The sequence below is a fragment of the Physeter macrocephalus genome, chromosome 14 (assembly GCF_002837175.3).
Source record: "Physeter macrocephalus isolate SW-GA chromosome 14, ASM283717v5, whole genome shotgun sequence".
In the NCBI taxonomy this organism is placed as follows: domain Eukaryota; kingdom Metazoa; phylum Chordata; class Mammalia; order Artiodactyla; family Physeteridae; genus Physeter; species Physeter macrocephalus.
In genome coordinates, this window is record NC_041227.1 from 41,226,136 (window position 1) to 41,238,476 (window position 12,341).

Below are 12,341 nucleotides of genomic sequence, written 5' to 3' on the forward strand. Positions count from 1 at the left end.
CCGCGGTGTGACATGCAGGGTCTTAGTTCTCAGACCCATGCCCCCTGCAGTGGAAGTGCGCAGAGTCCTAACCACTGGACCACGAGGGAATTCCCGTGGCTATTTTTTTTTTTTTTAAACAGTGTTACTTTGGACTTCTCTGGAAGTCCAGTGGTTAAGAATCCACGCTTCCACTGCAGGGGGCGCTGGTTCGATCTCTGGTCCGGAACTAAGATCCCCACATGCCAATAGGCCAAAAAATAAATAAAACAAACAACGTTACTTGGATCCATTCTATCTAACCCTAGAAACTTTGTTCCTCTTTTGCAAGTATAGATACAGTAGATGTGTGGTCTGAGAAATGAGCCTAGGAATGGCCTACAAAGCCTCTGAATCTTACCCTTACGTTGAGTGACCTTTCCTTCCCAGCTGTACAGTAACAGATAATTTAGCTAAGTGTTTTTATCAAATACACAATTCTATAGTGTAATCCAAGGAACACCAGTATCCACAATCTTTCTTCGCCATAAACCTTTTCAATTTCAGACCTCAGGCCTGAGACTCACTTCCTTACCTATACAGTGGGGGCAGTAGTACCACTTCTGGGGGTTTGTGATGATTCATTATTCCTTAGTAAATATTTATGAAGTGCCTATTCAGCATTGTTCTAGACACTGAAGATAAAGCAGCAAAGTCCCTGCTGTCAGAGTCTAAGTTCTCGTGTGGGAAACAGCAATGCGCAGATACAGATATACTGATGACAAATATATTGGTTCAAAGTGCTAAGAAGAGTATAAGTCAGGGCATATATGTATAAAATAGTCAGGGCATATATGTATAAAATAGATAACTAATGAGAACCTGTTGTTTAGCGTGAGGAACTCTGCTCAATGATCTGTGGTGACCTAAATGGGAAGGAAATCTAAAAAAGAGTGGATATATGTATACCTCTAACTGATTCATCTTGCTGTACAGCAGAAACTAACACAACGGTATAAAGCAACTATACTCCAATAAAAATTTAAAAAAAAAAAGAGTGTAAGTCAGGGAAGGTGAACTGTGACAGTGAGAGGGCCTGAAGTTTTCGAGTTAGTGTTCCGAGAAGGCACAGACCTAAAGTGGAAGGGAGTTAGCCATGTGGATATGATGACTCATGTACATGCCACCCACACCCTGGGGACCCTGCCTCAGCAAGGAGGCAGTGATGCTGGAGCAGGGTGAGCTAGAGAGAGGCTGGTGGCTGAGAACAGAGTGAGGGCTGGAGGCTGAAGTCAAGTCAAGTAGGGCCCGTTGGCCCATTTCATAAGCTTTCGGTTTTATTTTCCACGAGATGGGGAGCCATTGAAGTGTTTTGACCAAATAAGTGACAGAACTGGAACTAGGGTTTTTAAAAAGACTTTTGTGGCCACAGGATTAAGTAGACAGAAGTGAGACAGGAGACCATTTAGGTTATTATAAGAATCCAAGTGAGGGATTATGGCACTTTGGCCCATGGTGAAGGTGGTGAGAAGTGGTTGATCCTGGATAGATTTTGAAAGGAGAGCTGACCAGGCTTGGTGATAGACCTGCTGTGTTGTGAGAAGGGAGGAATCAAGGATGACTCCAAGGTTTTGGCCTGAGGAACTGTAAGGATGGACTTAGCATTCTGGAGGTGGGGAAGGTTATGGATGGAACTGGGGTGGGAGAAGATCTGAGAGCTCAGCTTTGAACATGATTTTAGGTGCCTGTATGATGTCAGAGTAGATGAGTAGACCACTGGATAGAGGAGCCTGGAGTTCAAGGAAGAGGTGTGGACTGGAGATACAAATGTAGGTGTCCCCATTGTAGGGTGACCTGGATAAGATTAGAGCCTGGATAAGATTACTTATAGAGTGAGTGTGAACCAAGAGTTGAGGACTGGATGAGCAAGGCCTAATACCAGCAAAAAAGACTCAGTACCCCTTACTCTCTTCTTTCCAGCCCTCCCTTCCTAGCTTTTTTGTTTTGCTATTGATTGGAAAGGATTTAGTGAGTGATAGAGTAAAAAAATGTTTTACACTTTATTTTCTGGATTCCCAGTCTCCAGTATGTGCTTCTACATTACTTTAAAGAATTCACCAAAAGTATATTTGGACAAATATGAATGCTGGTTGTGATATTTAGTAATATGGTCAGTGAAATTCTTTTGCAATGTATCATTACAAAGCTAATATAAGGAGCTATTGAATTTCTAAAGACGTTTCTAATTGATCTTAAATTATCAGTTGCCAATAGTTTTCACTGGCACAAATGTTGAAATTACAAGTTACTTTGGAATAAATAAGCGAATCTCTTGGTTGTAGATCATTTGTAAAAAAAAAAAAATAATGCCATATTAAAGAAAGCCAAAGCTATAAAATTGAATAGGTGAAACTGCTCTTTCCTTTCTGTTTTTAGGAAGGGTTGAATTAGTACTTAATTTGTGTTTCACAAGTGGGAATTTGTGAAATGGATTCTTCCCCCATCAGCTAGTTCTGCTTTATAAAAATCTAAAGTCTAATACTGGTTTTTTAAAAAAGTAAAATTTTTAAGCAGCTCAGTTTTCAAATGTTCGGCCCAAAAGAAAAAAAGAAGAAATATCTATACATTTCTGTTTCAAATTAAAAAACAAAACTACCAGATTACATATTTTTTATAGAAAAGTCCTTGTGGGAAAATAGTTATAAATCATTATTAGGACAGAATTGTCATGTCACCTTTTTCTTTTTGTTGTGTAAATTCTTATAAAACCCTTTTGGGGGTTTACACTGTTGGGTGGAGTCAGAGAGCCGGGGATATGAGCGGAGTACCCTTCGGGCCGCTGCAGTGGGAACCAGGCTGCCTCGGGTCTGACCTAGCCCGACCCCTGCCCAGCGCTACTCTGCCAGTCAGCCACGCCCGAACGGTGACGCGCCTTGCGGCTTCGTTTGCCCGTGTCCAAGATGGCTGCAATCGCCGCTGGGGATGTCGGGCGAGCCGGGCGCCGGGTAGGGGGCCCCGGCCGGCGTACCCGCCTACAGCCACTCAGCGCTGGCCAATCAGCGCCGGGAGGCCGCCGGCCCAGCCCCGACCCTGGCCGGCAGGGACGTCAGGGCGGCGGGCTCGAGGCGGCGGCGGCTCCCTTGAGCGGCGGCCGGCTGCGAGGGCCAGGGCGAGGGTGAGGCCGGCGGTGCTGGCCACGGGATGAGGAAGCGGACCGAGCCCGTCGCCCTGGAGCATGAGCGCCACGCAGCCTCGGGCTCGTCCTCCGCCGGCTCGGCCGCCGCGGCGCTGGACGCCGACTGCCGCCTGAAGCAGAACCTGTGCCTGTCGGGCCCCGGGCCGGCCGAGCCGCGCTGCGCCGCCGACGCGGGCATGAAGCGGGCGCTGGGCAGGTGAGGAGCAGCGGAGGCGGGCCGGGACCCACAACCCTCCGGAGCTACGGCAAGCCCTCCACCCCGCGTGCCCCCCGACCCTCTCCGGGCGTCCCCGGGTGCCTCCCCCGTGGTCCCCCTCTGGCCCCCGCGCCCCCTTCCTTACCGGGCGGGCCTGGGGGGCCTCTCCAGCGACCGGCAGGTGAGCGCCTCTCGACGAGGGTGGCGAGCTCCTGGACGCCCGGGAGCGCCGACTCCGCTCCGACCTGCTCTGCGTCCGACTCCGACCCATCGTCCCTCTAGCCGGGTGGGCAGCTCACCGGTGCCTGAGTCTCCGTGGCACCCTCTGCTCGAAGCTGCCGGTCCCTCGGGGACGGTTGAGGGGTCGGCCGTGTCCAGGGACAGGGGGTGCACCGCGTCCTCGGGGAACGTTGAGGTGTCGGCCGTGTGCAGGGGCACGGGGTGCACCGCATCCTCGGCTGTCGAGGGGGTGGGGGGAAGCCTGGCGTTCGCGAGCAGCTGGCTGGTGGTACGTGGAATGTGTCCACAGGAGTCGTCTCCTTGGGAATCTCCGTCCCGTCCGGAAGTCACCTGGTTATTTTCGGTCTCCCTTTGGGGAGATGAATGCGTTTATGTTAAATTAATCTCACAGTTGGGATAGGGGCATTTTTCACGCGGGCAAGTCTCTCTCCATAGGCTGGCTGTTTGTAGAACGTTATCACTCATGGCAGTTTTGAAATCTTGATGTTTCATGGTGTTTGAAGAAGTTAGTATGTAATGTTCTCAGGTGTTGTAGCAGTCACTTATTTTGGGGTCAACTGGAATGCCCTTAATTGACACTGGCCACTTCCCCTGTAAAATATTTATCCAAATAGCCCCTAAAGACATCAACTGCATTGCCTGAAAGATCATGAAATTAAACTATGTACTTCTCTAAGTCAGTGATTCCCAGTCCTTCCAGAAGTTAAGGGACTGACAATATTTTTGTTTTTGTGTAAAATTATCTAGCAATTGGTTAGTATCTTTTGTGAAACTAATCTGTTCTGTGGCAAGGTTTATCTGCATTAAAAACTCACAATTGGCTTTCATGCACTTTTAGTAACAAGCTTGACATAGCACTTAGATAGGTTGGGAACTCTTCCTCTGAAAAAATCAAGTTGTGATGCACAATGTTTGGGGAAACAGTGCTGGCCTGGCACCTTCCTTGAAAGATGTACTGTATTAAAAGGATCTGATTATTTTTATTTTTGAGTTGAGGACAAAGAGAGACATTCAAGTGGTGCCATATCCTTTGGATAAACAAAAGGCTGTTACGGGAATAAAAAGAAAAGCAGAGGGCGGGAAGGCCAAATTTGTGTGTTAGCCCATGGCTTCCTTCCCTATTGCCTGAAATGCTCTCCTGGACGTTCTCCTGCTGTGTCTTCTCCTTCAACCAGGTCTCTGCTTTACTGTCACCTCTTCAGAGAGGCCTTCCCAAACCAGCACATCCAACATAGCCTTCCTGCCGCCCCCAACCCCCCTATTCTGTTTACTTGTTTCTTCATCGCACTTATCCCTTAGCTCAGGGGTCCCCTGTGGTCCCCAGGCCACACAGCAGGTGAGCAGAGCAGCAGGCGAGCAGGCAAAGCTTCATCTTCCGCTCCCCATCACTCCCCATTGCTCGCATTACCGCCTGAACCATCCCCCCCCATCACTCACATTACTGCCTGAAACCATCCCCCTCCCATCCGTGGAAAAACTGTCTTCCACGAAACTGGTGCCTGGTGCTAGAAAGGTTGGGGACCGCTGCCTTAGCTGACGGTGCGATTGCCTGCACACTTGACTTGCTTTGTGGGTAGTCTTCTTCACGAGAATGGAAGCCCTCTGAGAGCAGGGACAATTCTTCTCTCAGCGTCTGTGTCCAGGGCCTGGCACATAGTAGGTGAGAGAAAATACTTGTTGAGTGAATATCTAGAATAGATTCCTAGAATTGGAATTGCTGAGCCAAGGGGTGTGTGTTTATGACTTTGAAAGTGAAGGCCAAAGTGCCCTCCCTAGAAGTTGTACTGATTTGTACTCCCTCCAGTGGTGTCAGTATTGAACATTACCAGATATTTTGATCTTTTTCTACTTGATGGATGAAAATGACATCTGCTTTGTAACTTTAATTTGCATTTCTTAATGGTTAGGTGGCAATTTTTGTGTGTTTTTCTGAGCTCAATACATCTTTGGGATTATTTACGTCTTTAATGACGCACCTTTGTTTGGGTCCTCCTGCACATTTCTTTTAACTTTCTATTGTGCACGTGTTCAAATATACAAAAGTAGAGGAGACAGTATAATGTAATATAATGAATAGTCAATAGTTTTCCATGTTTTGCCAATCTTGAATCATCTCTTCCTCCTCCCCTCCATTTTTAGTATGGTGGGGGACTAGGCTATTTTAAAGCAAATGATTTCATCCATAAATATTTCGCAGTATATCATGAACAAATAAGGACTTTTTGAAATATATCTAACCCCAAAGCTATTATCATATTGTATCAAAATTAACAATTTATAATCTGTAATTAATTTAATATTATCTAATATCCAGTCTACATATACATTTCCCCATCTCAGAAATGTCTTTTTAAGTTAGTTTTAAAATCCTGTACATTTCTAAAGTTTATTCCTAGTTATTTTATCCTTCTGTTATTGAAAATAGAATATTTTCTTACATTACATATTGTAACTGGTTGTATTTATTACTTCTGTAACTAGCAACTCACATAATCTTAGTTTCAAGTAGTTTTTGCAGTTGGTTCTCGAATTTTCCAGGTATACTGTCATGTCAGCTGCAAATAATAAGAATTCTGTCTCGTTTTCTACTTATGTCTTTTGTTTCTTTCTCTTTTTTGGTTACATTGTATTTCCAGAACGAGGTTGAAAAATAGGGATGATACTGGGTATCTTTGTCCTGTTCCTGACTTTAAAGAGAATTCTTTTAGTGTTTGTGCCACGTTAGTTATTTTAGTAAGGGGTGTGTTGCTGTTTTGTCTTTTTTTAAGTCAAAAATGGTTGTTGAATTTTATCAAATGCTGTTTTAGTATCTGTGAAATGATCATATAAATTTTGTCTCTTGACCTGTTAATATGCTGAGTTGTAGTAATAGATTTTATAATATTGAATCATCATTTTATCTTATTGAATCATCATTATTGAATCATCAATGATAACTTATTGTGTAGACAGATTCTATTTATTAATATTTTACACCATTATTTGTGAGACTAGTCTGTAATTTTCTTGTTCAATGCCATCTTTACCAAGTTGTTTTAGTGTTTTCTATAGCTTTATTAAAAGTTTTCTCTTTCTCTTCTTTAGCCAGTTTAAATACTTTTGAAATGATCTCTTTCTTTAAATTTTGGTAGTATTCACCTGTAAAACTACCTAAGCGTGGTGCTTTTTTTTAGAATATAGCACTTTGATAACTATTATAGTTTCTTAGATTTGCTCTCTCTTTCTGGGTTCAGTTTTGGTGATTTATGTGTTTATAGTAAATCATCTTTTATATCTAGCCTTTTCCTCTGTACCTGGGGCTGTTCCCTAGTCTTGTTTCCTATTTTATATAGTTATACTTTTTTCCCCTTTTTTCTTGCTTTAGTACACACACACACACACACACACAAAGTGGATTTTTTCCGAAATAAAAAAATATTCTTTCCCAAAGGAAACCTTTTTTTTTTTTTTTTTTTTTTTTGCAGTACGCGGGCCTCTCACTGTCGTGGCCTCTCCCGTTGCGGAGCACAGGCCCCGGACGCTCAGGCTCAGCGGCCATGGCCCACGGGCCCAGCCGCACCGTGGCACGTGGGATCCTCCCGGACCAGGGCACGAACCCGTATCCCCCGCATCGGCAGGCAGACTCTCAACCACTGCGCCACCAGGGAAGCCCAGGAAACCTTTTTTTTGTTTATGATTCTGGGAGGGCAGGATGGAGAGAGCGTGTTCTATCTGAAGGGGGCAGCAGCTACTGCATTCTCTCCTGTTGCTCCCCAGCAGGAATGTGGCTCCAGGGCAGCCAGATCTTCCAGTCTTTCCTGAAGAGTAGCTGGGTGTAAGCCTGCATCTGTGATCTCTAACTTTTTAAATGTTGCTGGCAACTAATTCAGATGAAAACAACAACCTTGGAGGGAACACAAAACCAAAACCAGTTTGTGTGTGTGTTTTAAATTTTATTTATTTATTTATTTATTTGGCTGCCTTGGGTCTTAGTTGGGACATGTGGGCTTCTCTCTAGTTGCGGCTTGTGGGCTCAGTAGTTGTGGCGTGTGGGCTTAATTGCCCCAGGGCATGTGGGATCTTAGTTCCCTGACCAGGGATCGAACCCGTGTCCCCTGCATTGGAAGGCGGATTCTTAACCACTGGACCACCAGGGAAGTCCGTGTGTGTGTGTGTGTGTGTGTGTGTGTGTGTGTGTGTGTGTGTGTGTGTGTGTGTGTGTGTGTGTGTGTGTGTGTGTGTGTGTTTTAACTGAAGTATAGTTGATTTACAATGTTGTGTTTCAGGTGTACAGCAAAGTGATTCATATATATATATATATATATATATATATATATATATATATGTTCTTTTTCGGATTCTTTTCCCTTATAGGTTATTACAACATACTGAGTATGGTTCCCTTTTGGTTTGTTTTAATTGTTGGACTAAAGGGTTATTTTTGAAGGTAAATGTTTATCTAACTTACATGTCAACTGTGTACTCCGTAAGAGGAGGGACTGGATACTACTTTTGCTTTGCGTATGTCTGGTACAAGGAGGCAAGTGAGGGATTCTGTGGGCCTTTCATTTTCTTTTCTGTAATCTTGGAGTTCTTGGCAATATGCAATAAAGGCATAAGTGGTCTAAATTGGCCCTAAGGAGGCAGTAATGAGATGTATAGGTCTCTGTTTCAGTCAACTAGACTATCCTTTGACTGTCAACTCACAGGCCAGATCTGCCAGATAACAGAGATCAGTGGGTGGCCTGGGAGATTTCACAGCCAATGACCTTTGTTTGTAAATACAGAAGAACTCAGGCATCACCCTTGGTTCCTTCTTGATCCAAAAGAAGGAACTTCATGCAGGGCTGCTGATGGCTTCACCATAACCCAGAAAGGCGGATGACCAAGGTGAATGTCTATCTCGGAGCTAGCTTTTGTCCTTAAAGTCTGCTTTTCTCCATCCCCCTTCTCCTCCCACTCCCCAGAGTAGAGTCTCTGCCTGGACCATGACAAGCAGGGGGGCAGGCTTTGTTATGGTGCCTCAAATGGGGCCCCCAGCTGGGTCCCTCTCTTCCCAGTTGTGGTTTATCTTATCAGGGACACATTCCAGCCCTGGACCCGGGACCCTGGGACTTCACACCTCGTTGCTGAGATTTGTGTCCTGTATCTCTGCTTGTTTCCCAGTTCCTTTCAGCCAGCATATACTCTCCCTTCTCAAGGGAGTGTCTGTCTTCTACAGTAATGTTGAGCATACACTGCTCAAGTGCAGGAGATTAAAATCTCCAGAAGATACTTATCACAGAGGTAACCTTGGAAAGAGGCTTAGAAGATGGGTCATCTTCTCAGGGTTCTGCTGACAGCAGTGGAGGCATGATGCCTTTCCAGACTCATGATCCTCCTCCTCCTCCCACTAGAGCACTTTTCCTTCCAAAATGCAGTCTATGGGAAAATTTTAACTGCAATATGATCTTGAAAACTGACAGATTAAGTCAACACTTTTCACCCGGACGTGATGCCACAGAACTTGGGTGTCCACATGGAGAGTGGGTAGGTCATTTGTCTCTTCCTGAACTGAGGGCCAGGGTCTGGAGTGTCAGTGAGGACACGGGCTGCTGACACAGGGAAGTGTGATGCCAGGAAACCCAGCCTGAGGTATCCAGTTAGTAGAAAGACCCGTTGTTTAGGCTTGGTGCCCATCTTAGTATTGTTTGATATTTTAGGGGAAAGCCTACAAGGATAACTGAGTCTCAAGTGAGTGTTTTCAGGTTTGTGGCTTGGGGTGAGTTGCTTAACTATGAGTTTGTTTCCTCCTCTATAATGTGGGGATAAAAATATCTTCCCTATAGGATTGGGGTGAGGGTCCAGTATATGAAAGAGCCAGGCACACAGTGAGCACTCAATCAGTGGCATCTTGGTCATCCCCAATATTATTACTAGTGTTGTTTGTTGGAGTATTGAGAAAGCTCTGTTAACTTAGGTCAAGAAGAATGTACCCCTCCCTCCCTTTCTGTCCCCAAACTTTTTAAAAATTAATTAATTTATTATTTATTTATTTTTGGCTGTGCTGGATCTTCATTGTGGCACACAGGACCTTTAGTTGTGGCATGCGGGCTTCTTAGTTGTGGCATGCGAACTCTTATTTGTGGCATGCATGTGGGATCTAGTTCCCCCACCAGGGATGGAACCTGGGCCCCCTGCATTGGGAGCACGGAGTCTTACCCACTGGACCACCAGGGAAGTCCCTGCCCCCAAACTATTACAGTATGTCTTCTCAGCCAATTGTCATGCATGTAGTTGTCATCATGATCAGTTAACACATCTGTTGGTAATAGAACGTATTAAGCAATACTTTTTGGTTATTCAGCACTTTTTTTTCACCTGTTCATTTAGCAAAGTTTGATGTATGTACAGTAACTCTTCTAAGTGCTGAGGCTGCAGCAGTGGATGTGGGTCATGTCTTGTGGACTTTACCTTCTGGTGGCAGAGGCAGGTGACAAGCGAACAAGTATGTGCTGTGTCAGGTGCTCAGGGCTTGAGGAGGAAAGTAGGGCCAGTAAGGAGCAGCTGAGGCGTGTATAAAGGAGGCCTTTCTCGTAAGGGGACATTTGAATGGAAGCCACTGGCTGCTTTAGAGTGGAGGAGTGCCTGGGTATGATGTATGTCATTGACATGTCACTCTGATTGCTGGGATGAAGACAGACTGGAAGGGCAGCAGGAGCAGGGGGACCCGCTAGAAGTCACCCAGGTAACAGATGGTGGGGACTTGGGCCTGGGGTAGCTGTGGAGGTGAGAAATGTTGCATTCTGGATCTGTTTCCAAGGAGGTGTCAACAGGGTTTGCTGATGGATTAGTAAGAAAGAGCGAGGAGAGTCACAGGATTCACCAGTTCTCTTCTGAGCAGTGGAAGAGTGGAGCTGCCGTGTGCTGAGGTGGGGCAGTTGTGGGAAATGAGTTTGATTTGGGGCATATGGAGGTGCCTGTGAAACATGCAAGTGGAATAGGTAGGAGGAGTTGGAGTTCAGGGGAGAGCTGGGGCCAACATCTGACGTTAGCGTGCAGATAGTGTTCAGAGTCACGACAGGATCCCAGGGCTGGACCCTGGGCCCTGGACAGATAGGGGCTGGAGAAGAGGAGCCTCAAACCAAGGAGGCTTGGAGGGAGGTATCTGAGAAGAGAGCTGGGAGGAAGGGGTAAAGGGAGCTATTGGAAAAAAGCCTGTTGCAGAGGAGAGTGTGATCTGCCATTGGATTTGGAGACATAGAGATCAGTGGTTGTTAGTGTGGTGGAGGCAAGAGCCTGATGGAGTGGCTCAAGGGAGAAGTAGGGAGAAGAAATGCAGATAGCTTTTCCAAGGAGTTTTGCCATAAAAGGCAACGGAAATGAGAGGGTGGGTAACTGGAGTAGGAGGAAGTTTCTGACCAGTGCTGTAGAGTGCCTTGGTGTGCTCCTGGGGATAGTCCAGGAGGGGAAAGACTGGTGATGCCGAGCGCTGGTGGCGTGGTGTCTTTGGGACCCAGTACCCCAAGGCCAAGTCAGCGGTCCCCAGACAGGGAGGTAGGCCAAGGGTGCTGTGAAGTTGCAGGGAGGTGGTTAGATGTGTGGGGGGAGCACTGGAGGTTCTCTTCTGGGTGCTTCTGTTTTCTCTGTGAAATAAGAGCAAAGCCCTGTGCCAAGGGGAGAGGAGGTACTGCAGGTGTTTCCCTTTCAGTTCTCAACCTGGACCCAGTCTTACCTCTCTATCCTTAACCTAATCAGATGTTATCTACCATTATTTGCTGAAGTCTCATTAACACGGACAGTCAAGCTCCTTGGCAGAGACTCTTCTTTTTGACATGTGGTGTTGCAAAAATGGATGACAGAAGTGGTTCTCATGGGAAGTCGTTTCAGCTGTGACTTGCTATGTGTCTGAGAAGCCATGTGTGTTCTGCATAGCCGAGTACTGCCTGGTCTTGGGGGGCCTGAGGGCAGCTGCCACCCGGAGGGCTCTGCACACGGCCCAGTGATGGGGATGTTAAGCTGGGTTTGAGGTGGAGGTGGGGACGAGATCAACATGAACGGAGGGCAACACAGAGTGAGTATGTGGGACGTAGGCAGAATTCTTACCTCTCAGGTTTTGCTAATACACAAATAGAAATTTCTAAATAGAATTTGTCTTGAGATGATACTTATGGGCTTTAGTTGTCTTAAGCATGTGTAATCTGTTTACCAGGTATGGAAATGTCCTGAAAAGGTAAAAAGAGGAGGGGGTAGATGAGTGTCAGTGTGAGGAGTTTCAGAAGGAATTTCATTTTGCAAAGATGAAGGCAGAGAAGGAGTGTCAATGAAGGAATACAAGCACATCTCAGGAATGCTGCAATTTAGGGTTTGTCCTTGAAGCTTGAAAGTTGTCCTGAGCTTTAGGGTAAAGAAAAGGAAGTTGAAATTATTTTCAGTTCTTATCACACTTTCACATCTCCACACAAGGTTTAGAGATATATATACATATATTTTTTAAAATAAATTTATTTATTTATTTTTGGCTGCGTTGGGTCTTTGTTGCTGCGCTCGGGCTTTCTCTAGTTGCGGCGAGCAGGGGCTACTCTTCATTGCAGTGCGTGGGCTTCTCATTATGGTGGTTTCTCTTCTGGCGGAGCACGGGCTCTAGGTGTGTGGGCTTCAGTAGTTGTGGCATGGGAGCTCAGTAGTTGTGGCTTGCGGGCTCTAGAGCACAGGCTCAGTAGTTGTGGCGCACGGGCTTAGTTGCTCCGCGGCATGTGGGATCTTCCAGGACCAGGGCTTGAACCCGTGTCC

General features: G+C 45.9%; 1 protein-coding gene across 2 annotated transcripts in view; it reads left to right on the plus strand.

Moving 5' to 3' along the window:
* Positions 1–3,036: 3,036 nt before the first annotated feature.
* The window catches only part of ABHD12 (abhydrolase domain containing 12, lysophospholipase), a 72,847-nt gene continuing 63,542 nt past the window's right edge, over positions 3,037–12,341 (plus strand). Inside the window, exon 1 of one of the 2 annotated variants that reach the window (XM_007105171.4) lies at positions 3,037–3,350. In XM_007105171.4, the coding sequence (XP_007105233.1) occupies positions 3,160–3,350 (191 nt within the window). In that variant the 5' untranslated portion in view covers positions 3,037–3,159. The remainder of the gene's footprint in view (positions 3,351–12,341) is intronic. The other variant, XM_028499525.2, reaches the window with a different exon arrangement.